Source organism: Bubalus bubalis, chromosome 8 (genome assembly GCF_019923935.1).
Source record: "Bubalus bubalis isolate 160015118507 breed Murrah chromosome 8, NDDB_SH_1, whole genome shotgun sequence".
Lineage (NCBI taxonomy): Eukaryota > Metazoa > Chordata > Mammalia > Artiodactyla > Bovidae > Bubalus > Bubalus bubalis.
Genome location: NC_059164.1, coordinates 29,985,331 through 30,011,308, shown reverse-complemented (window position 1 = coordinate 30,011,308; position 25,978 = coordinate 29,985,331). Strand labels below are relative to the sequence as shown.

The 25,978-nt window shown below is 39.0% G+C and overlaps 1 protein-coding gene across 3 annotated transcripts in view; it reads right to left on the bottom strand.

Annotated features, from left to right (window-relative positions):
* The window catches only part of DNAH11 (dynein axonemal heavy chain 11), a 375,791-nt gene that overhangs the window by 292,453 nt on the left and 57,360 nt on the right, over positions 1 to 25,978 (bottom strand). For all 3 annotated transcript variants that reach the window (XM_044946526.2, XM_044946527.2, XR_006552702.2), the window contains exons 13-22: positions 22,529 to 22,633; positions 21,985 to 22,377; positions 14,646 to 14,978; positions 13,537 to 13,791; positions 13,283 to 13,452; positions 12,829 to 13,051; positions 8,153 to 8,269; positions 7,953 to 8,039; positions 1,505 to 1,663; positions 538 to 621 (exon numbers count right to left, since the gene is read on the bottom strand). In XM_044946526.2, the coding sequence (XP_044802461.2) occupies positions 538 to 621; positions 1,505 to 1,663; positions 7,953 to 8,039; positions 8,153 to 8,269; positions 12,829 to 13,051; positions 13,283 to 13,452; positions 13,537 to 13,791; positions 14,646 to 14,978; positions 21,985 to 22,377; positions 22,529 to 22,633 (1,926 nt within the window). The remainder of the gene's footprint in view (positions 1 to 537; positions 622 to 1,504; positions 1,664 to 7,952; positions 8,040 to 8,152; positions 8,270 to 12,828; positions 13,052 to 13,282; positions 13,453 to 13,536; positions 13,792 to 14,645; positions 14,979 to 21,984; positions 22,378 to 22,528; positions 22,634 to 25,978) is intronic.

Below are 25,978 nucleotides of genomic sequence, written 5' to 3'. Positions count from 1 at the left end.
CGGGCATAAGACAGCAGGGATTAGATACCAAAATACAATATTCAAAGAAGCTGAGTTCTGTTGTATTGAGCCCCGCTGTGATATCAGAGTAGGCAGTAAGAGTAAAGATCATAATATTTCATGTTTTTCCACAGGTTACCCCAATGAGCTGCCCCAAAGCCCACAATCAAAAGGTACCTTTGAAGATACAATACACTTACGGTTGCTAAGGAAAGAATTCAACAGTTTCATACGCCTAACCCCTCAGCCCTGCTCTTCACCTCTTTTTTACTCTAGACAGCCACAGAGAGTGCCTGAGTATAGCCGCTGCTCATCAATTCATTAGCCCTAATATGCTTTTATCCACTCATTCACAGAAAGGCAGGCCTGATTACAAGTGCAACTGGCTACAGTGGGGAAAAAATTCCTGTCTCAAATCATCCTGTTTGAAGTAAATAAGGACATGCGGCCCAACACAGCAGATTCTAGGTTAGGGAAGATGGAAGGAGGTGGTGCAGAGGAAGATAAATCGTCATCACAGACAGTTATGGAACTTGCCTTGGCAAACCTTCTGAGTTCTACTTCCATCTGCTCCACATTAATCTGTCTCCACTGGGTTTTAGTCCAATTATCAATGCTTCTCTGAAAACGCACAAGCAGATAAAAGTGTCAACAACATTTGGTGAAAGCAAGTCTCCACAGCAAAATATATAAACTGCAACTCCATCATCCAGGGGAAAGTCAATTACTTAAGTATTAACTGCATCTGTCAAAGCTTCCCTAACACCAAAACAAAAAAGTTATCAGAACATGTCAAACTTAAGGCTAAAACATTGTGATACATTAATTTCTAGACGCAATGGCAAATTCCATACACATACCATCATTATCATTTAATCCTGAGTAGTCTGAATGAATTGATAAATAATGTTACCATTAAATATCATATTTTTATAATTCTCCATATAAAATAAGCTTTTGGAAGAAAACCTTCATCCATTATAGCCAAAACTCTCATGAGTTTCTTATAAATGTATTTCTATATGGCTTTCAACTAACTTCAAAGAAAATCCTGTATAACACATATTGCAATATGCCTGGTTCCCTAGAACTTATTTTTATACTTAAGTCTGTAACTTAACTAGCAATATACAAATTATTTTTAGCCAGGCCTGTTTATATATGCACACATATATAAGTACAAGCATGGGTGTATATGTGAGTTTGTATGCAGAGATGACCATATGAGTGCAACATATATTAATTATTTATATTTTATAGAACTCTCTAGAAGGACTTGAGACTCATACCAAGTTTCACTGAGAACTGAAAACAAAAACCACTAATAATTCAGAGAAGAATCTTCAACTAACAAGTTATAGGAACTCCAATTCTGGGGCAAAGTTTAACAATCACATATTTTAAGATATTATAAAATTATGCAGACACTAAAAATTGTATATTTATACAAAAGAAATACTTAAAGAAAAAAAAACACGCATGCTTTCAACAAGCTGTGTCTTACTCTAACATAAATAATGACATCCCAGAGCCCCTTGAGCAATTTTATCTCTTTGCGACACTGCTTCATTTGTTTGTACTCTGGAAGAGCCACTTCAAAAAGATGAGTAGATTCCTGCATTTGCAGCATCTCTGCTTCTAATGCCTCAAGCTCTTGATGTGCCTGAGGAGAAAGCAGAAACACAAACACACTTAATATCCAACAAGCTGCCAGAGAAGAGAAGCCACAGTGTTCTGGTTCTATTAACATTTACAACTTCGATTTTTAAAAGAAAGAGAAATCTGAAGTATAATTATTGGTAAAATGTAGAAGGCTTTAGATGAGCAAACTCACAGCTACTCAAAAAGCTAGAGTAGACTATCAGTAAATACAAAAATGATATCAATACCTTCCCCATACACTATTTCAGCAAAATCTGCTCTGGTATCAAATTGTTATGAATACAAATTTTCCTCTTTATTTTCCTCATACAGCTGGGGACTTTTCTGGGGAGCAAAAGAGGAGGTGCAAGAAGCTTCCACTGAAGAATAAATCACTTAAAAATAAAAAACAACCTTCAAATTTAAAGAATGTCCTAGAGATTATCAATACACAAAATATTCCCAGGTGGCATTAGTGGTAAGGAACCTGCCTGCCAATGCAGGAGATATAAGAGACACAGGTTCCATCCCTGGGTCGGAAAGATCCCCTGGAGGAGGGCATGACAACCCACTCCAGTATTCTTGCCTGGAGAACTCCATGGATAGAGGAGCCTGGCGGGCTGCATTCCATTGGGTCACAAAGAGTTGGACATGACTGATGAGACAGGGCACACACAGGAAAAATTTCACCATATGACTATATTTGGCTCCCCTACCATCTCATCAATGTACAACAGTTTATGTTTTACACCGAATATAAGCTGACTCTTTACTTTCTTAATAAGCCAATTTTTTTTTTTGATAAGCCAATTCTTACTTTTAGTTTTTATTAACATACCAGTATCTTAATATGGTCAAGTGCAGAGTACAAAAGAACGTGCATGCAGGAAAAGCTGGAAACCCAAGGCCCTCGCTCCCATTCTTCTGGAGGCTGTTTCTCTAGTTCTCAGTTCTCTGCACAGGTTGTGCTTATTGATTTATCAAGTTTGGACATTACAGATTTACTGGGTTTGCAAACAAAGGATTTAATGTTGCTTCTCTACTTTATATTTTCTCTCAACCTTCTCTCAATATCCAACAATTCTATTATTTTAGGTCTTTTGAGTTTCTTTTCTTAACTTTAAATACCCACAGTTAATCATTTATCAACTTGCAACTCTCTTAATTTCTTGCAACGCAAATTAGAATATTAGCACTCTAACATTCTTTCATGATGTAAGTTGTTTCATTTTTACGTGTTATACCTTTATAAACATGTTATAAACATTAACTGCAATTCTCTTAGTGTTACAAATGTTAGAAAAAGTCCATACACATAAAAAGGGGTCTAAGGGGTCTATGAGCATACACACCATCCAGCTTAGGAAATACTTATTACTAATAACTTTTAATGACCTTAATTTTATCCTTCTCTTTCCCACTATAAACAAAATCACTAAATTTTTATTTAACATCACTGATTTTATAATATTTTCACTACATGTGTTTGTACTGCAAATGCTAAACTCTTAGAATTTATGACTTGAAATTTATATGAACACTATATATTAAGAATTTTGACATATTTTATTTTTGAGATACTTCTACATATTCATGAAAAGTAGGTATTAAGTTCATTTCAACCACTTTATAGCACTACCCAGTGTGAATACACTACAATTAATTTATTCTACTGCTGATAGTCATTTCCGTATTTCACCATTAACACTAATGCTACTAGGATTTTTATGCGCTCTGGTAAAAATGTCTTTATAAATAGAGTTTTGCTATCCTTTAATGGGTTAAAAGGATAGAGTGTCTATCATAAGTGAATGTTGAATGATACCTAAAGATCTTTTGGCATTTCTTCAGATGGTTATATGACTTTTCTCTTAATCTATTAATATGATGAATTATATTAATTTTCTAATGTTAAATTAAACATTTTCCTGGAATGAACCCAACCAATTTATATGGATTATTTGATTAGGCTTGGTTTAGTTTGTTTGTATCTATGTATACAGAAAAAAGAACGGCTTATAATTTTTCCTTTCTCATATTGTCCTTTCACAAAAATAAGACATGCTTCATAGAGCAATTTTTGAGTGTTCATTCCTCTTCTGGGCTCTGGAAGCATATGAATGAGGTTTATTTCCAGAAAGCTCCTTGAATTAACCTATAATCCCATCAGAGCCTGTTATTCTGTTTTAAACTAATGGTTTATATTTTTATCTTCCTATTGGTTAATTTTTCATAGTTATAGGACTATTCAGGTATGTTATTTCTTGAGATAGTTTTAGTAAGTAATGTTTTTCCAAAAATGTATCCACTTTGCTTAAATTTTATTGATTATATTTGATGATCTTTTGAATTTTTGCTCTTTCTGTACTGCCGTTCCCTATTTATTCCTAGAACTGTGGATTTTTCTTTTTTCCCTTTGTTAATTCCACCTGGGATTTGTCAATATAATTCGTCTTTTCTGAGAATCAATTTTGGCTTTGTTTGTCCTCTCTTTTCTTGAAATGTACATACTGGAAGTCATTTCAGCAATGATTTGTTGATGGTTGATGCATTCTGCTTTTGTTTACCTTAAATATACTCGTTACTGAATTATAATTTTACACTGAAGAATTGGGAAAAAACTGTCTATCTCCCAGCTTCCATTGTTGCTGGTGACAAGTATGCTCTTACCTCAGGTATCACTTCTAACAGATAATCTGTCTTTTCTATCTGGATGCTTTAAAGGTTTTCTCTTTGCCATGGGTATTTTGTAGTTCATTGTGATGTGTCCAGATGTTGACTTCGTATTTAACCTTTATCAGTGAATGTCGTCAATCAGTTGATTCATGCTTTGACCAGTTCTAAAAAAAAAAAAAACCCCAGCTACTCTATCTCCACTGCTTGTCTAATAGTCTGCTTATTCTCTCTTCCAGGAAGTCTGAGTAGAAGAGTTAGACATCATTCTAACTTCTTACTCTGTATCTCCATCTCTTCTGTATTTTTATCTCCTTTCACCTATGTGCTGTCTTCTAAGTGATTCCTTCCGATGTCATTTGCATTTCACTAATCCTCTTTTCAATTTAACTAGTTATTTAACCACTACTGAGCTGTGTCTTTTAAAATAATTTTATTTTTCATTCCCATAAGTCCCTGGTCCTTTTTCAAACTCAGCTGATCATTTTTGATAGCCTCAAAACTGAGAACTTGCTTATTTTTTTCAATATTACCTTTTATTTCCATAATAAATGTTGAGTTGTTTTTTATGTGTATGTGGCATCTTCGTTCCCTGACAGGGATCAAAACCAGGCCCCTGCAGTGGAAGCCCAGTCTTAACCACTGGACCACCAGAGTAGTCCCAATAAACGTTTTCTAATATCTGACATTTTATATGTGTCTGTATCTGTCGTTTGCTCTTTCTGCTGGCCCTTATGCATGATGGTGTGTTTATTTTACTGTAAACTCAAATTTAACTAAATTTAATCTGCTGGGCCCCTGAAGAGATTAGAATAAGATCACTTTATTCTCTTCTATGCAGAGGAGGTCTGGATTTGCTTCTATTGTGTGCTAAGAACTATTTGTAAGCATCTCCTTTTCCTGACCTGGAAATTCCTGAACTATCAGCGTAGTACAAAACTGAACCATGACTCTTGGGAGAACAAGCCCATGTTTACCAATTCCCAGAGGATCCTTTTCTCTGTTTTTTCACCCTCTTCTGAGCAAAGACTGTCATCTCAAAGGCTCCCTGCAGGCTGCAGATTTTCCCAGCCCACCCTCTCATTAAGGGTGAAAGTGAAAGTCGCTCAGTTGTGTCCGACTCTTTGCAACCCCATGGACTATACAGTCCATGGAGTTCTCCAGGCCAGAATATACTGGAGTGGGTAGCCTTTCCCTTCTCTCGGGGATTTTCCCAACCCAGGAATCAAACCCAGGTCTCCCACATTGCAGGTGGATTCTTTACCAGCTGAGCCACCAGGGAAGCCCTCTTAAAAGGATCTCCTCCTTTGCCTTGAAAGGGCTAATTACAAAGTTCTAGACTTCTGGCACTTTGATTTGCCCCTACAGCAGCACAGGCTTTTATGTTTCCCTCTGCTTTCCATCCTGGTTTCAGCTACTCTATTTTCCTGCCCTTTAAAGATTTCTCTTGTTTTCTTGGGAACTCAGCAATAGATTTAGAATTATGTATTTGTGGACACGTTTCAGCATCTGTTCTATAAAAGAGGGATTTTCGAAATGGCTAGTCAACCACACTCCCCAGAGTCAACAGCCCTTTTATTTATTTTTAATTATTTCCCTATTAGTTATACTAATTATTCCTAGAAATATAAACCTAATTATTTTAATTCAATTGTTCATTGTATCTTTGGCTATGAAGAAAGAATAGCACATAATATAAATTTCCCAGTAATTGGTTATAAAAGGAGGGATGTACCACACCACTCCCCTTGTTCCTGGTGGGTTAATGGTTTCCATCTTTGGGAGTGAAGTGCCTTGAGTACTGGGACCTACCATGTCAGTCCAGAACAAGCACATACCTGACTTGGGTTGAAGCTAGTTACATAAACATTAGGCACGCTTGTTGAACAAACACATGAGAAAATGACTTCAAGATAAAAGCAACCGAGTCCTACTATATTCAAAACTTTGTATAAATCCTCAACATATTCTGTAGGTGCCAAGTTAGATATCTGACTTTTAAACATGTAACTATACGGTGTTATAGTAGAGCATGAAAACGGAAAGACTCGATAAATGATAACACAGGAAATGTTCACACATAGTGCACAGTCAAGGGAAAACTTCTCCCCATCCAATCTGCTGAGACCACCTGCAATGTAGATATAACCTTAAAAAAACCAACAGTATTAGAATATTCTAACCTACTCCCTTTTCAGTGAATATATTAACCACTTTCCCTCAGCCAAGTGAAAGAAAAGAACTCATGCTATATAGAATGGTGTTTAATGAATGGTTGAAAGCAGTTAAAACTAAACTCAAACCAAAATTTGGAAAGAGAAGTAAAAAACCATGTCAGCTTCAAGCCTTACAAGAGTCTAAGGAGTATTTTTTGGCCATCTGATGCAAAGAACTGACTCACTGGAAAAGACCCTGATGCTGGGAAATATAGAAGGCAGGAGGAGAAGGGGACAACAGGGGACTAAATGGATGACATCACTGACTCAATGGACATAAGTCTAAGTAAACTCCAGGAGATAGTGAAGGACAGGGAAGCCTGGCGTGCTACAGTCCACGGGGTCACAGAAAATTTGACATGACTGAGCAACTCAACAACAACAAAAGGACTAAGGACTATCTCCAGCATGAAGTCAAGTCAGGATGGCAGCCTACATGAACCCAGAAAAACTCCCGGTCCTTGAATCTAAGCTTCAAAGTCATCAGTTAGGCTGCTAGGTTAAGAATTCTTAGAGAAACAAAGATATAATTTTTCTAATAAAATTTTAAAATGTTTTTTTAAAGCCTCATGAATTATGCACCATTTTGGATTATCTGCCAGTTACATACATTCTTATAGTCAACTATGATGAAGTAGCTCATTATGAACTAGGATTGAATGACTCAATAATATTTGTATCCAGAATTAAGAATAAGTTATGGGCATTCACTTGAAAGGCCCTAAAACACTAGCCACCCCCAGAAAACCACATAACATATATTTGGGGAGTGAGCATGGAGACATATATAGAGTGCAGTTGGGAGTGAGATTGAGGACATGTAATCAAGCCTAAAGAAGAAAAGTACAGAATGAGGCAAAGACATAAATCAGAGGCGGGAGGAAGAGTAAGTAAGAGTAAGGACTTTTCTTACTAAGTTTAAGAATTATGAACCAAGTATCACATAGGAAATAGCACACTAGTCAATATTTCTCATCTTTTAAAAAAATAAACAGCTAAAATTTTAGCACTGATTCTGTCATTAACTGTGTTATCTCCAACAAGTCACTCAGTTATACATAATTATATCTTTATCTGAAAAAAAAGAATAGAAGCTATATCATAGGGATATTGCAAGAACTGAAATAAATAACGTATGTAACATGCTTAACAAAGTTCTTGACATATAAAGTGTTTAAAAAATAATAGTAGTTGTTAGTTTCATTAGTATGAGTACTTTGATGATAACAGCATTCTGGGGAGACATGATTTAAATCACAATATAATTTACTTGGGGAAAATGGTTTATAACTGGGTTTTATAGAGCTAATTCTCAACCCATAACTAATTGCAAAACTAAGGTAAAATACAGCAATATCTCAGTGCCCAATTTCTTTTTTAAAACAGCTATTATAACACACAAGATCACTGCAATCACATTACCTTATCGAGTAATGTATATGGATTTTCTGCATTAAAACGAAGGGGCGCATAGAATCTGAATCTCTCTCTGAACTCTGCCTGCTTCTCCTGATGAAGGCAGAAAAAAACAAAGTGAATCTCAAACAAACAGCTTCAACCAGTCTTATAAAACCTTTCTTAAACAAACAACGACAACAAAACATCTTTGTTAGCTAGCTTACATCAAACAAAACACACGCTTTCCTTATGAGGGAGACTTCTGCGTTTTGGAGAGGTGAGATCTCGTGTCTGACAGCTGCTGCAATCTTTTTGGTAGTTTCCCATCTTTCAGGTAATTCCTGCAAAAGCAAAGGTGCAAATGGGAATCACTGCAGCACCTAAAACACACCAGCTCCACAGGATGAGACTATCCTAATCCTTCTCCGCTCACCCCTGGCATCCTTTCATTCTTGCATGAGAGATGGAGTTTATACCCCAAAGATTAAAGTGACTAAAAGGCTCAGAACCAGGCTGAATCCCAGGCTGACACACTGGCACCTCTGGAGTCACATCTTCCAAGCACAAACCAGGCTGTCCTCTGAAACTGACCTCAGCATAAATCAAAATGTTTTCAAAATAAAACACAAATTACCAAATTATTTTGCTACTGAGGGAACAAAATTAAGTGCTCTGGAAATGACTTGTTTGATCTAACACCTAGAAATGGAGCCACATTTAGCCGTTGAAAAAAAAGGTTTTGGATCTGGTGGGACAGAGATGAAAATACAAATCAGTCTTGTCCTTCGTTTTCCTCTGACTCCCAAAGCTGTCTTTGTACTTGCTCTGGATGGAGAGTTTGAACGTTTGGGTTAATTGTAAATGACAAGGATTTTCAAAATAAGATGAGGCAAAGGGAAGGGAAGGTTAATTTCTAGTTGACGGAGGATAAAGCAGTCATAAATTGTTCAGGTAGCAACTCAACTCTGCTGTCCTGACTACAATGCAAACGGCAACAGCTACTTACTTTCTTTGAAGAGCCCTCCTGTGTAACTGCTATTGAAAAGCATTCCTCGTGTCCAGACTAAGAAAGCATTATTTGTCTGGGTCATCTCCCAGGACACTGAAATTATTTTGTCACACAAAACCACCCACGGTGATGGGACTCTACTTGTGTATCTGAAGTACAAAAATCAAAGGTTTTAAAGACTATTCTGTAACCTTTGATAAATATTTGATAAATGATTCAGTAACTGTCAATTATGAAAAGTGCACTGTGCTAAGTATAAACTGTATCTGAGTGGTGGAGGAGGGCTACAAAAATAAAACATATGCTTTAGACGGATATTGTTATATCATCTGTCAGTGTGAATGAGAGGCACACAAAACAACTTTTTTCATGACAGAAGGTGTTAACTTCCATCAGGAGGTGTTATGAAATGAAAATGCAACAAGTTGTCATGACAGAAATACCCAACCAGACCAGGAGCTAAGAGACTTGGGCTCTAAAGCTACCTGTTTTTCGTCTTGTTTTTCCATCCTTCTCAACAAAACTCTGCATCCTCATCTGTACATGCTCTCACTCTGCAATTCCAACTGACCCCACAGAACCTAAAAGTTTCATGGAGTCCCTTCAGGGCCATGGGAGAGAAGACATGAAGAAGTCTCAGCGGTGAGCTCAGGTTTCTTAACCTTCCTCAGCTACACTAGACCTGCTGCTATCTGCTTTGTACTTGGGGATACCAAAGAAGCTTCCACTTGATAAAAAGTAAACTGTCATTGAAAACCAATAGATTAGATGACCTCCAAAGTCTAGCTGATACTGGTTCACTCAAGGAGGAGACACTGCATCAGAGGCTCACAGCAATGAGTGGATTTCAACAGGGAGAGATGAGGGGGAGATCCCTCAATATCTTGTAAGATTTCCAATGCAGAATGGAGTGAGAGTGTGGGCTCTATGGAAACTGGACAGGATTCTGAGGCTGCTGCTGCTGCTGCTGCTAAGTAGCTTCAGTCGTGTCCGACTCTGTGCGACCCCATAGATGGCAGCCCACCAGGCTCCCCCATCCCTGGGATTCTCGAGGCAAGAACACTGGAGTGGGTTGCCATTTCCTTCTCCAATGCATGAAAGTGAAAAGTGAAAGTGAAGTTGCTCGGTCGTGTCTTGACTCTTTGCGACCCCATGGACTGCAGCCCACCAGGCTCCTCCATCCATGGGATTTTCCAGGCAAGAGTTCTGGAGTGGGGTGCCATTGCCTTCTCCAATTCTGAGGCTAGGGGCAGTCAATGAAGGTTTCTTAACAGGGAATGGACTTAAAAAAAATCTATAGATTACAGGTATAATCTAGCTTCAAAGCATACTGTAGATAGAGTATGAGAACACAGCCATGCCCAGGGGTTTTAAGCATCAAACTGAGCACAGGCAAGTTTGGGGAAATGTTATGACCACTAATGATTATGAAGGAGAAAAAGTAACTCTCACAAATGGCTTCAATTAAAACAAATCTGGTACATTGTTATCCCCCACAAGCAACTTGAACTGCCTATAAATCTTATATTTTCCCCTATCACCATGAATTACCAGCATCGAAACACACACAGAGCTAAAAGTGTGGTTCACTTTTGAAATCTTGAAAAGCTTAGTATTTTCAACATTGCCAAAACTGTAAGTAGTGAGTCAAACTTATTTTTATAGAAAAAAAGGCAGAATACCACATTTGCTTTTATTCCTCTTGGAAATGAAGACTCCATTAGAAAGCATGTAAGCTAAAAAATGCATAAAAGAATTTTAAATCTTTCACCAGACCACAGCACTAAAATTAAATATATGAACCCCCATTTCATAAAAAAACTAACAGTCAGAACTAAGTGACTTGATCAAACATGTCTCCATCACCACTTATACTTTCCTCATTAACTTATTGTTGAACAATGTATATAAGGTGTCATTTGTGTCAGGAAAATTTGTCAAAGACTTAAAAATGACAACAGAAATGACTGGGACCTAGCTTTAGCAAAGTGTGAGCCAAACTTTTATAATACAAATTCTGGAGGCCATGACCCAAATCCCCTATCAGTTCCTTCTATTTTGGCTGGTTTCTCTATATGACATATTTTCAGGTTCAAGATCTGACTCAAAGAATATCCCAATCTTCCTAAAAACAAACACGCACAGTGTGTTCTACCGTAATTATTTAATCTCTCACTCTTGTTATATATTATCTATCCACATTGCCTTTCACTCCAAATCAAACTAGATTTTCTTTTAGAGACAGATTTTACTTAAAATTTAATAATTCATATACAGTAATTCTTTGTAGCCAACAGAGCACTTGTAAATACATTGTTGCCGTGAGTCTTCACAAAACAAAGTGTGGACTATAAAAGGGAGCAGCAGAAGTGAAAAACATTTTGGCAGTTCCTCAAAAAGTTAAACTTAGAAGCCACATGACCCAGTAATTCTACTCTTAATTTTTTTTCAAAAAAGGAATGAAAACAGGTACTCAAATACTTTTGCACTAATGTCCACAGCAACATTATACACAACAGCCAAAAGATGAAAAGACCCCTAATACTCCTTAATGGGTGAAAGGCTAGACAAACTGGAACACACACACACACACACACCCCCCTGAACATCATTCAGCCATAAACAGGAATGATGCAGTGATATATGCTACGATGTTCATGAATCTCAAAAACATCCTGCCAAGTGAGAAAAGCCAGACTCAGAAGGTCACATATTGTATAAAACCACGTATATGAAGTTTCTACAATAAGTAAATCCATAAAGACAGGAAAAGATTGACAGTAGCCTTGGACTGAGGGCAGGTAGTGGGGAATGACCACTAATGGACATGGAGTTTCTTTGAAGGCGATGAAAATGTTCTGAAACTATGATAGACAGAGCCAGTGGTTACACAACCTTGTGTATGTACTAATGCCACACATTTTGAAGCGGTCACTTTTATGTTATATGAACTGTGAATTTCACCTCAGTTTTTTTAAAAAACATGGGGAATCGGAGACAGTATAGACAAATGTTAAAAATGAGGGTTCTTGAGGGATATTGTACTGAAGAGGAAGCATGCTCTGAGACAAACATATGAGATGGATTTCCAAAAAAGAAATCCTAGTTTGAGCTCCATGCTCTAATTACTGAACTAGACAGAGTTCAATAAAAAGTTTTTGTATTTTTTTACTTAATGCAGAAACTGATCACATGACTGAAATCCAGTCAAACATAAACCCGTCCTGGAAGCTGGTAGATGATGTAAATACATAAACTATCTATAGAACTTCAACATGAACATGGGAATACCATCTCAATGGTGAGATTTTTATTCATGAATTCAGTTGTAACCACAAAGACTTTGTACATCGTTTGGCACACAGCAGCCAAGTCAATCCAGAACATAGAAAGAGCAGGGTGACACAGAAACCCTGTTTAGGAAACAGTGATTTCTCCATCCAAATTGGGCTTTATTTATTCTTTATTAACATGTCCACGATTTGTTTCCAAAGACTAGGATGGTTCTCAAGTGACAGGCAATTTTAGATGAAAAAGAGAGCTGGAGTTCATTTCACATGGGAAAGTGAAGATATAAGAGGAACCCCAAAAAAGTCCTTGAGAGACTCTCTATTACCTGAACATGAAGATGGTGAAGCACAGCCATGCAGAGCAAGGATTTGGGCATGAAATACCCCTAGATTTGTATGTCCTGGCTTCATTACTTGAGTGGCCCTAAGAAAATTATTAAGTCCCTTTCAGCTTTAGATTCCTAAGCTGTAAAATGAAAACATTAATATCTACAGTATATGTTGCTACGAGGAGTCATAAGAGAGTACACGTGAAGAATGAATGTGGGTACAGGAGGTGCTCAGTTTATGGTAATTGTGACTATTTTACCACTACACTCACCTTTAGCTGAGCATAGACTTGCTCAGGCATCTTCTGGCCATACATTTCCAAGAGTGTGATGGTTTCTTTCAGTGGTTCAAAGAGCTCATCAGTAGCTCTCTGCCGGCTTCTTACAGCCAGAAGATGCTCCATAGTGTCAACTAAACCATCATGATCGCCTTCACTTAATTCTCTCTGAAGTCCAGCATCTGTCTCCTTTATAAATTCTTGTAGCTCATTCAGGCTATAAAGACATGTATGTACATACACATATACAAACACAAATTAAACTCATTAAAACTTAGAAGAATAAGGCTTTTGACTGATTCTTATTTTCAGTATTTACCTAAGTAAATGCTTGTTAACTGTATTATAAAACTGGCAATTTTAATGCTCTTAAAATTAATACATCAGTTTTAAGCAGCAGTCAGGTATGAGAAGTTATAATTCCAAATGCCAAGACACAAAGGGCTACCTGTCGATGACAAATCTCAAAAGATGCTCCTGAAACATCCAGCTCCATTTCCTGATGATGTTCAGCAAGCTCACTTTAAAAGGCTTCATGTCAACCTTGAACCAACTATCAAACACCCTGAAGTCGTCAAACTTGCTCATCTGAACATACAGGGCCTCATAAATGTCAATCTATAATTAGAAAAAAAATTAGTCACTGTGCAACAACTCAGTCAAAACCCAGAAACCAGATTGACTGCTTAGGGTTTTCCTTGCCTGTTCTTTGAACTGCTCAAGTGTTGGTGATTGTTCAGGGACCTCTTCATTCACGTGAGGCTCCATCTCCTCAGCCGACACAGTAGGGCCATACAGAAGGAAGCGCTTCATGAACTCGGCTCGGTCTTCTACCCAGAGGTAAGCATACGTGTCCAGGGTGTTTCTGAAGTCCAAGACTTTGCTGATAACATCTGCTACTCTCCTCATGATCTCCTGCCTACCTTCTGCCAGGCCCAGCATGTTGTCCACATCACTCTAAACAACAGGAGAGCCAAGCATTTACAAAACTCAACCATGTTCTTTCAATTATGTGCAGCCTAACATTCTCCAAGGCCAGTCTTCAAAAGGACAATAGTTAGTAAGATAAAAAATGTGTTGCCTTTCCCAACTTCTTTCTTTATGCTCATTATCCCAATTAATTTTGAATCATTAATATAAAAGCTAATTTTATAATAATAATTGTCATTAATATACATATATTTGTATGGACATTACATATTCAAATATCTGGGTAGTTGAGTAAGCACATTCGTTTTGAATTCAGGGAAGTTGCAACCTCTATATCCTTTTCTGCCTTTTCATCTGAAATATTGTTTCTTAATATTTTCTCTTTTGCATTTATATATCAAGAATGAGGTGCTTTCTTTCATGTGGCTTTATCCCGTTTTAAAAGGCTGTTCTAAAATTCCTGATTTTCCTGGCTGCCTCAGGATCAGCTCACAGCATGTTGCTTTTAGGTTAGTTACAAATAAAATTAACCATACTTGGTATAAATACAGCAAAGAAGTGTGAACATCAGAATACAGAAAACACTAGAACTCAAAACTGAAGTATATTCAGAATAAAAGCTTTGGAATTAGCTTTGCATTTGTTTGTAACTCTAAACATATGTGCAAAATTGGATAAAATATATGTAAATATGTTGAACTTTTAAAAATATGTAAACTTTTTAAAGAATTTATTTCCTTTTAAGTTTCCTTGATCTCTCTGTATTCTATTTTCTGCATTCAGTATTCAGTATCACTATTAATAGATGCATGTATAAGCTCTTAATCTATTATGTACATATAATTAACAATAAGCGTAATACCTATTTACAAAGAGCGTACCTGGTAGTTTTCTGTTTCCAGATGTGCTGCTACTCGCTTCATCTGGGCAGACATTCTGAAACTACTGCATAGCATTTCTTCCACCAGATCATAGAAGCCATCTCCAGCCTCTCTTTCTAAAGAAGGCTTAAACAGAATCTCTGGGGGCATTAAGATCATTTGTGCTTGAAAAAATGGTGCAGGTTTCAATTGTTTCTCTGTGTTCTTCAGGAAGAAGTCTAAGTCATGCATTATCGCTTGAAAAAAGCCTTCCACCACGATGTCATCAATGAATTCTACATAAATCTTCCAGGCATCCAGAGAAGGATTGGCTCTGAATAGCTTCCTATTTTCCTACCAACAGACAAGTATTAATAGATCAGTATAGACAACAGTGAGTATAAAAATGAAAGCCGTTCATTTAAATAGTCCATTAAAGGGGCTGCATTTGGGGGTACAACATAGAAACATTCAAATGCTTAGTTGTAGAATCTTAAGCCAGATGGCAATGACCTAAGCAGGATTTTGTAACACTTAGTTTATCTATAAAATACATTCAAAAGTCATTCTTTAAAGGAGAAATCATATGTACTGCTACCTACAAATACACACAAAAACTACACTATTTCCCAAAACATCCTAGATGGATGGGGTCTGAGACTTGACCTTCCAGGCCCTCTCCTGTAAATGAAGTTCTCCCATCCAGCCAGTCGGCCGGAGAACACTGTGCTGGGATAACCAGAGATCACTAAGTCAGCATAGAGTGACGTGCTCTAGGCCATTTTTGGGGACTTGCACTGTACTTATGTTAAAGTCCATTAACCTGGTTTAACTGATTGTCTCCAAACACAAAATTATTTTGGGCCACCCACCTATGAGCAGCTGGAGGAGTAATACTAACTCAACTTGGGAAACACTGACCTGGGGAAGTCCAACCTCCTTTTGTGCTTTAATTACATCAAATTCAACTTCTGCATCTCCCCATAGGTGGGTCAATGGGCACAACAGCCCAGACCTGGACACGGTTAAGGAGACTAGAGGTTGGGCACAGTGTAGCAGGTTGAGGGACAGAGATTTGAAAAGGTCAGGTGAGCAACAAGGCTGGTTCCAGGGGTACCTTCTGAGTGGCAAAGGCTGAAGTCTATACAGGCCAGAGAATAGATGCAGAAGACAGAAGCTACTGTGACACAGAGAAAGTATGTTAGTCACTCAGTCGTGTCCGATTCTTTGTGACCCTCTGGACGATAGCCTGTCCATGGAATTCTCCTGGCAAGAATACTGCAGTGGGTTGCCATCCTTGGATCTTCCTGACCCAAGGATCAAACCTAGGTCTCCAGCATTGCAGGCAGATTTCTTTAACATCTGAGCTACCAAGGGGGACACAGACAAAAGATGATAGCAAAACAGCTGATTATAAGGTAGATTATGCTTTCTTTGATTATTCACCACTGTGGAGATATGATCCAGGATTCAAAGGTATGTGCTACAGGCAAGAATCAGAATTACAGAGGTGACTCTCAATCCTGATAAAGCAGGACAGGAATTAGCAAGTTTTTGAGGGTTGTTCTTTGTATGTGTGTGTGTGTGTGTGTTCGTTCTAACAAATTTAAGAACTGCTGTTTTCAGGGATGCTGTCTTTTCCACCACCCAGGTGGAAGCATTCACATTTGTGTGTTGTATATGACCCACACCGCTGGAGCCGGGCAGTACACACCCCAGACAGCTGTGCACAGCAGTCCTGTCTCCACTGCGGAAGCCAGAAAGGAGAAGTACAGAGGTCAAAGGGGTGAAAAAAAATCCTCAAAGACTATCTTAAAGAGTTCAGGCTCTGCATCTTGAAGGTATAAAACAAAGACCTAAAATGCATCCAGCATCCCATTGATAGGAACGAGAACCAGAAGCCAGGCCTCTTGACTCCTCAAAGCAGGGTTCTTTGCAACACGTCACAGTAATACACCTGTGATTTCCTCACTGTTCCTACTTTCTCATATCAAGAGACAGTGTATATCACTACAGTGCCACTTACAAGAAGTTGTTGTAGTTTCAACAATTTACAGTATAGGGAGGAAGAGAAATAGAAAGGAGAGCTTTGGGTGACTGAATGATCACTCGGGTCCCTTCCAGACCCAATCGTCCACGGTTCTGCCCTTCTTATCATCTTAGATGCTGACTACAGACATGCACTGAGATTCGACAGCCACAAGGGCATGGCATGAAAAGGCAGAGCTTACCCACCTGCTGCTGGCTTTCCCCAAAACCACACTCCTCACTGGAAGTCTGAGGACCAAGCTCAAAATGATGAGCTAATAAGAGGTGGGGCAATCATTTAAAACACAGATTACAGAAACAAGTAATCGCTTCATTTCTATTTTAAAGTTGCATTCCCTCAAACTGGAAGCTCTCCACAGTTCTTGGTGACTTCAAAGCTTCTTAGTTTTTTACTTAAAGGCATAAAGCAGAGTTTACTTACTAGTAGAAAAACTCCAACCTTATTCTGTGAGAATAACACGGCAAAACCTTGCTTGTAACTATTTCCAGTCATATATTGGCAACAATTTCAATGCATTTTGATCAGGATTCATAAATTTTACTGGTCTAAACCCCCAAGTTACTGTTTGGGGAGTCCAGTTTTTTATTATCAAGAAAATACAATAGAAGAAGCTAATCGTAACCCATCATCTGTCCTCCATGACACAGATTCTAAGGCATAAACACTCGTAAGTGTGTCCTGAAAGTCACAGCATAATTCACAGTATCTTGGCAAACTAGGAATAGTCAACGGAATGAGTAAGTTAAGATACTGCTGAAAAAACTTTCTCTTTACATATCATAACATCCCTTTGATTCCTTCAAGCCTTGTTTAGTCGCAAGTCATATCTGACTCTTTTGAGATCCAATGGACTTGTAGCCCGCCAGACTCCTCTATCCATGAGATTTCCCAGGCAAGAATATTGGGGTGGGTTGCCGTTTCTTTCCCCTGGGGATCTTCCCGACCCAGGGATCAAACCTGCGTCTCCTACATAGGCAGGCAGATTCTTTACCATTGAGCCACCCGGGAAGCCCCAGCTACCCGGGCCTTAGGGAGAGCCTTCAGCAGGAGCATGGCCCTGCCTACACCTTGATTTCACACTTTTAACCTCCAGTCTGTGTGAGAATACAATTCAGTTGTTCTAAGACATCCATCCGTGGTACTTTGTTACAGAATTTGTTACTTTGTTACTAGCAGCCCAAGAGTGCTAACACCGGCAGTCAGCAAAGCCTTAATAAGTGTTACCAGTAGGGAAAACTAATACTTCCTTAGATATTTCAGACAAACTTGGAAGTGAACAGTCTTTGAAACCCATATGCATTTTTCTCTTTTTCCCTCCCTATTTTGTGACACTCAGTACAGCATATCAAATGTCCCATATGTTATTTTTTAGTGAATGCATTTGCTGCTTTTCAGATACTGTCTTCACAGAATTCCAAAGCCAGTCTATGCAAAAATCTCTGCTTGGGTGGACATCTCTAACTAACATGCCCAAAGACAAATCCTGTCTTTTCTCTACAACATCTTGCTCTCCCATAGCCCTCCTCATGTCAGTAAAGGGAAACTATTTTCCCAGTGGCCCAGACCAAAAACCTCAATTTCATCTTTGACTTCTCTGTCCCCTGACTTGTCACAGAAGATATTCTTGGCTCTGCCTTCAAAATACATCCAGCACATGACCACTCTTTACCACTGTCACCCTGACCTAAGCCATCATCGCCTGGATTATAGACTCATCCCCTCATGGTCTCTCTCTCTACCATCTCCTGTCTCCCATTTCACTCAACAGGGAAGGCCTATGAGCAGCGAGTCTCTGGCTGCTATTTCCCCTTAGAGCAAAACCCAAAGTTCTCAAAATGGCCTGCTGATCCTGTGTGATTTGCCCCTTAAAAGCAGGCACTCAGTTATGTCTGACTCTTTGCAACCCCAAGGGCTGTAGTCCGCAAGTTCCTCTGTCCATGGAATTTCCCAGCAAGAATACTGGAGTGGGTTGTCATTCCCTTCTCCAGGGGATCTTCTTGACCCAGGGATGGATATCAGATCTCTTGCACTGAAGGCAGATTCTTTCCTGAGCCACCAGGGATTTATCCTTAGTCCCTTTCAAACGTAATTATGTGCAATTATTCCCCTTGGAAATTACGCTTCAGGCAGGCTGGCTCTCTAACTGATCCTTAGATATGCTACCCATTACTGTTCAGTCCCTAAGTCGTGTGTGACTCTTTGTGACCCCATGGACTGCAGCATAGCAGGCTTCCCTGTATCCTCCATTATCTCCCAGAGTTTTCAAACTCATGTCCATTGAGTTGGTGATGGTATCCAACCATCTCATCCTCTGCCACCCCCTTCTCTTTTTGCCTTCTAATCTATCCCAGCATCAGGGTCTTTTTCTACTCTCTGCATCAAGTAGCCAAAGTATTGGAACTTCAGCTTCAATACTGGTCCTTCCAATAAATATTTGGGGTTAATTTCCTTTAGGATTGACTGGTTTGACCTTGCAGTCCAAGGGACTCTCAAGAGTCTTCTCCAACACCACAGTTCAAAAGCATCAATTCTTCAGTTCTCAGCTTTCTTTATAGTTTCACTCTCTCATCCATACATGACTACTGGAAAAACCATAGCTTTGACTAGACAGACCTTTGTTGGTAAAGGAATGTCTCTGCTTCTTAATATGCTATCTAGGTTGGTCATAACAATTCAAAAACACCAGTTCTTTAGCACTCAGCTTTGTTTATGGTCCAACTCTCACATCGGTATATAACTACTGGAAAAACCAGGGCTTTGACTATGAGACCTTTGTTGGCAAAGTGATGTCTTTGCTTTTTAATACACTGACCGGGTTTATCATTGCTTTGTCATGCGACCGATACTCCTTCTGTAGCTTTTGTACTTTGATACTAGAACATCCTTCTTTTGTTTTCCACATAGTGCTTTCCTTTTCAGTTCTCAGCAGAAATGCTACCTCAGTAAAGAGGTCCTTCTAACCACCTCAAATACAATGTCCACCCTGCCTGCCACTGATTCTCTCTCTTGCCATCTCTGCTTTATTTTTCACCCCTGCTCCTACAATCAACTGAGGTACTATTACATATTTTTTATTTTCTCTTTCTCTATTCCCTGACAAGGGTGTATGGTTTAAGAGACAAGACTTTTTTTTCGTTTGCTTTGCTTTCTGTCTTCTGTTCTTTGCTCTTGCTTTATTTTGTATCTTCTCCTACCTTGATAACTCTGGAAGAGTGCCTATCACTGCTTCAAAAGCTCAAGTACTTGTTGGAAGGAGTCACCCTCAGGGGGTGGTTGAGAGGGTTACATGAGATGATGTCAACAAGATGGATGTCACACAGAGCATTTGCCCAACAGTGGTGGCTACTGACAGCATTCAAAACAGGTGATAACTATGACCAAGACAACAACCCCATTTCTAGCCTCTCTGTTTTACCAAAAGATCCCATATTCCTATCTCTTCCCTCAGAAATGAGCACAGTAAGGTCTAAGAAACAACAGGCAAGTAATACAAATTCCTCCATTTTCAATGCTTAGTAAAACCATACATAAAGCTCTTTTAGGTCCAATAAAAGAGCCCTTCTGAACTATTTCAAATCCTAAAGGATGATGCTGTTAAAGTGCTGCACTCAATACGCCAGCAAATTTGGAAACCTCAACAGTGGCCTGAGGACTGGAAAAGGTCAGTTTTCATTTCCAATACCAAAGAAGGGCAGTGCTAAATAATGTTCAAACAATTGTGCTCATTTTCACATGCTAGCAAGGTTACGTTCAAAATCCTTCAAGCTAGGCTTCAGTAGTATGCGAATGTATAAGATGTACAAGCTGGGGCTTGAAGAGGTAGACAAACCAGAGATCAAATTGCCAACATTTGTTAGATCATGGAGAAAGCAAGGCAGTTTCAGAAAAGCAACTACTTCTGCTTCACTGACTATGCTACAGCCTTTGACTGTGTGGATCACAACAAACTGTGGAAAATTCTTTAAAAGATGGGAATACCAGACCACCTTCCCTATCTCCTGAAAAATCTGTAAGCAGGTCAAGAAGCAACAGTTAGAACCAGACATAGAACAACAGACTGGTTCAAAATGGAAAAGGAGAATGACAAGGTTGTATACTGTCACCCTGTTTATTTAACTTATATGCAGAGTACATCATGAGAAATGTCAGGCTGTGTGAATCACAAGCTGGAATCAGGATTGCCAGGAGAAATATTAACAACCTCAGACATGCAGATGGTACCACTCTAATGGCAGAAAGTGAAAAGGAACTAAAGTACATCCTGATGAAGGTGAAAGAAAAGAGTGAAAAAGCTGGATTAAAACTCAACATTCAAAAAAACTAAGATCATGGCATCTGCCCCATCATTTCACAGCAAACGGAAGGGGAAAAAAATGGAAGAAGTGATAGCTTTTATTTTCTTGGGCTCCAAAATCACTTCAGACAGTGACTATAGCCATGAAACTCACAGACACTTGTTCCCTGGAAGGAAAGCTAAGACACACCCAGACAGTGTATTAAAAAGCAGAGACATCACTTTGCCAACAAAGTCCGTACAGTCAAAACTATGGTTTTTGCAGTAGTCATGTATGGATGTGAGAGTTGGACCATAAAGAAAGCTAAGCGCCAAAAAAGTGATGCTTTCAAACTGGGGTGCTGGAGAAGACTCTTGAGAGTCCCTTGGACTGCTAGGAGATCAAACCAGTGTATCCTAAAGGAAATCAACCCTGAATATTCAATGGAAGGACTGATGCTGAAGCTCCAATACTTTGGCCACCTGATGCAAAGAGCTGACTCACTGGAAAAGACTCTGAAGCTAAGAAAGATTGAGGGTAGGAGGAGAAGGGGACTACAGAGAATGAGATGGTTAGACAGCATCACTGACTCAATGCACATGAGTTTGAGCAAAGTCTGGGAGACAGTGAAGGACAGAGGGAAGACTGGTGTGCTGCAGTCCATGGGGTTGCAGAGTCAGAAATGACTAAGTGATTGAACAAAAGAAACAAACTTAATGAAAGGAGCTGCTATAAACTTTGAAGTCTTAAAAGCAAGTATGGCTGGGGGGCTTGGTAACTTCCTGTTGGTCCAGTGGGTAAGGATTCGCTTTCCAATGAAGGGGACACAGGCTCCATCCGTGGTCAGAGAACTAAGATCCCAGGCATCGCACAGCAACTACGAGCCTGAACACTAACTACTGAGTCTGCATGCTCTGGTGCCTGCACAACACAACTACCGAGAAGCCCACATGCTACAAGGAGGATCCTACATGTTGCGACTAAGACCTGGTGCAGCAAATAAACAAATAGAAATTAAAAAAAAAAAGGCAAGTACCTCAACCAAGTTGTGTATCTTGCAGCCATCTTCCCGGATTCGCTTGTATTTTTTCGTAAATAATTCACTCTTGTCCTCCCAAGTCACGGTGGTCTCCCGCCTGTGTTCTCTCCTGGGAAGGAGCGGGCACTCGGCCCAGGCCCGCATGGTCTGCTGGATCACTCTGACATTATTCTGCGCATGCTCCACTCTGCGCTCCAGCTCTGAGGTGGCCATCCTTACCCTCTCGATATCCCCCCAGCAGTCATCCTGCCACGTCAGCAATGTGGCGGCTGCCTGCAGTTCCTCATCCACAGTCCTCAGCTCGTCCTCAATCAGTGGGTATTCAACTTCCAGAAGAGTCTGTTTCAGCTTATTATATCCGTGCACAAGAAGTTCAAGATTTCCAATGTACTGAGCGAAAGAAAACCCCAAAACAAAAAGCACCACATATGTTACAGCTGCTTTCTCTTGGAGCCATGAAAGTATCATAGGTCTACATGTTAATAATTAAAATTCCAACTATTTCTTTTCAAAATCTGCCCCAATATCTGAAAACACAGACCTTTAAGAGAGTGTTTCTTTTTTTGAAGATGGCGAAGGCTGAATCTGGTATGTCTGATTTCTTCAACATCAAAAGGTATTTCACTTCTCTTAATATGGCCACTAGCTATTAAAAGAAAAGCAAGAATTATTACATATTTTAAGGATATCCATCTAGTCAAAGCTATGGTTTTTCCAGTAGTCATGTATGGATCTGAGAGTTGAAATATAAAGAAAGCTGAATGCCAAAGAACTGATGCTTTTGAACTGTGGTGTTAGAGGAGACTCTTGAGAGTCCCTTGGACTGCAAAGAGATTCAACCAGTCCATCCTAAAGGAAATCAGTCCTGAATATTCATTGGAAGGATTGATGGTAAAGTTGAAACTCCAATACTCTGGCCACCTGATGTGAAGAACTGATTCACTGGAAAAGACCTTAATGCTGGGAAAGATTGAAGGCAGGAGGAGAAGGGGATGACAGAGGATGAGATGGTTGAATGGAATCACAGACTCAATGGACATGAGTTTGAGCAAGCTCTGGGAGTTGGTGATGAACAGGGAGGCCTGGGGTGCTGCAGTCCATGGGGTCACAAACAGTCAGACATGACTGAGTGACTGAACTGAACTGACTGAAGGATACCATTCTATTTTAACACAAGTTAACATCAAAATGCTTGTAATTTCTCTTTTTTTGGCTTAAACAACAGAAATTTATTTTACACAGTCTGGAGGTTAGAAGTCCAAGGTCAAGTGATTATCATATTTTCAAACTGTCAGGGCAGAGAGGTTTTTGTTTCTTATGCTTTTTCAAAGCAATAATAATACATTCCATATGACATAGAAGTATATAACTAATAAAGGTAGATAAGTTACTTACAAAACAGAGAGAGACTCACAGACTTAGAAGATGAACTTATGGTTGCCAGGGGGAAGGAATAGTTAGGGAGTTTGGGAAGTTCAGGTACCCACTGCTATATTTACAATAGATAAGCCTACTGTATAGCACACAGAACTCTACTCAGAGTTAGGTACCAGCCTGGATGAGAGGGGGTTTTGGAGGAGGATGGACACATGTATATGTATAGTTAAGTCCCTTCGCTGTTCATCTGAAACTATCACAACATTGTTTATTAGCTATACCCCAATACAAAATTAGCTTAAAAAAGTAATAATACAGGCAGAAATCACTGGTTGTGGCTGTCAGAGAAAGAATTCAAGCAACATCCACATGAAGGTCTGAAATGGAAGGCCACAAATGGACCTCGACCTTTTCCCAGCACTGTTAGTTCTGTTATAATGCTTATTTTGAAAACACGACATCATTATATACCAGAGAGGAATCTGAGTATGCCACAAGTTTTGTCTTTGCTTATCTGCAGATTTATCCACAAGAAATGCTATGTAAATGCTAAAAACTGCACCCAACTAAACTGAAGGTTTCATTAGGAAGACAAAATTTTCACACGCACACGTCATAAACATCCACTGCCATTTACACGTGAGTGATGACACACCCATCCACTGCTGATGGCGGAACTTTTGTCTGGTTTCAAACGACCCTCCTTCCCCCACTTCACAGTAACACACAAGTCGTAACGTACTTCTGAACAAACTTCGTGTCTTTGTCAAGAGAAAGTGTCACTTCATTGGAGAATTTATCTATTACCTAGCCATTTAAAATGTATAAAAAAGTATGCTACCCTTTCTCCTGGTTTTGTTTCTGTTTTTTCTTATTAGAGTATAGTTGCTGTGCAATGTTATATAAGTTACCGGTGTACAGTATGTTCACAATTTTTAAAGGTTACACTTCATTTGTAGTTATTGTAAAGCATTTGCTGTATTCCCCATGTTATACAATATATATCCTTGTAGCTTATATTATACCTAATAGTTCGAATCTTTTAACCCCCTACCCCTGGCTTGTCCCACCCCTTTCCTCTCCCCAGTAGTAACCACTATTTTGCTTTCTGTATCTGTGAGTCTGTTTCCTTTTGTTATATTTGCTCATGTGTTATATTTGTTAGATTCCCCATATAAATGATATCACACACGGTATTTGTTGTTCTGTCTGACATTTATTTTTTATTATCACTGACAAAGTTTTTGAGCACTGTGCCCTAACCCTCACATTTCCCCATCAGTCCTGTACTTTTTATTGTGCAGCCTTTCATTGTGAAGTGATTTTTAGGAATGCATATGTCATGTCAGAGCAGAACTGACTGTAGCCTTAATTCAAGGTTCTGAGGAAGAGACCACGCAACACGCTTTAGAAGGTGACCCAACTGACTTCCTCAGGTTGTCACTCCATGGTTTAACTAGTACACTACAGTTTGTGTGTTTATAATCCCTTGTGGCAGAATTGTAGGGATTATCTCCAAAACATCTCAGAAATTCATTTTTTATAAATTGGTTTTATGCAATCAGAAGGTAGAGAAAATCCTCAGGTCTCCAGGTTATACATTTATACACATGTCCTGAGGTTAATAAGAAAAATTAGGTGATGCTATTCTTTGTAGTATTTCAGAAAATGAATCAGAACTTGGGTACAGCCTGTGACTATTAAAGTCAGTGAGACTCCTATATAGTTTTCCTTCTGTCTGAAGAACTTTTTAACATTTCTTGCAAGGTAACATTTCTGGCAATAAATTCCTTCAATTTTTGTTTGAGAAAGTATTTCTCTTTCACTCGTGAAGGATAATTCCACAGGGTACAGAATTCTAAGTTGGTGCTTTGCTTTTGTTTTTTCCCTTTAACACTTCAGACTCTTCACTGAACTCTCTTCTTGCTTGCTTGCATGGTTTCTGAGATGTCAGATGCAATTCTTACCTCTGCTCCTTTATAAGTGAGGCGTCCCCCCCTCCCATCTTCTTTCAGACTGTTTCTCTCTATCTTTGACTTTCTGAAGTTTGAATATGATTGTGGGGAGGGGATTTATCCTGCTCAGTGTTCTCTGAGCTTCCTGGATCTGTACTTTGATGTCTGACATTAATCGGGGAAAATTCTCAGTCATTATTGCTTCAAACATTTCTTCTGTCCCTTTCTATCTTCTCCTCTGGTATTTCCATTACACCCATCATACTTTTGTAGTTGTCCCACAGTTCTTGGATAGTCCATCCTGTTCTGTTCTGGGAATTTTTTCCTCAGTCTTTTTTCTCTTTATTTTTCAGTTTTGGAAGTTTCTAGCATCATATCCTCAAGCTCAAAGCTCTTTCCTCGGCATGTCCAGTCTACTAATGAGCCCATCAAAGGCATCCTTCATGTTTGTTACAGTGGCTTTGATCTCCAGCATTTCTTTTTCATTCTCTCTTAGAATTTCCATCTTTCTCTTTACATCATCTGGTTTTACATGTTGTCTACTTTTCCCATTAAAGCTCTTAACATATTAGTTGTAGGTTTCTAAATTCATAACCTGATAATTCCAACATTTCCACCATATCTGATTCTGGTTCTGATGCTTAGTCTCCTCAAACTGT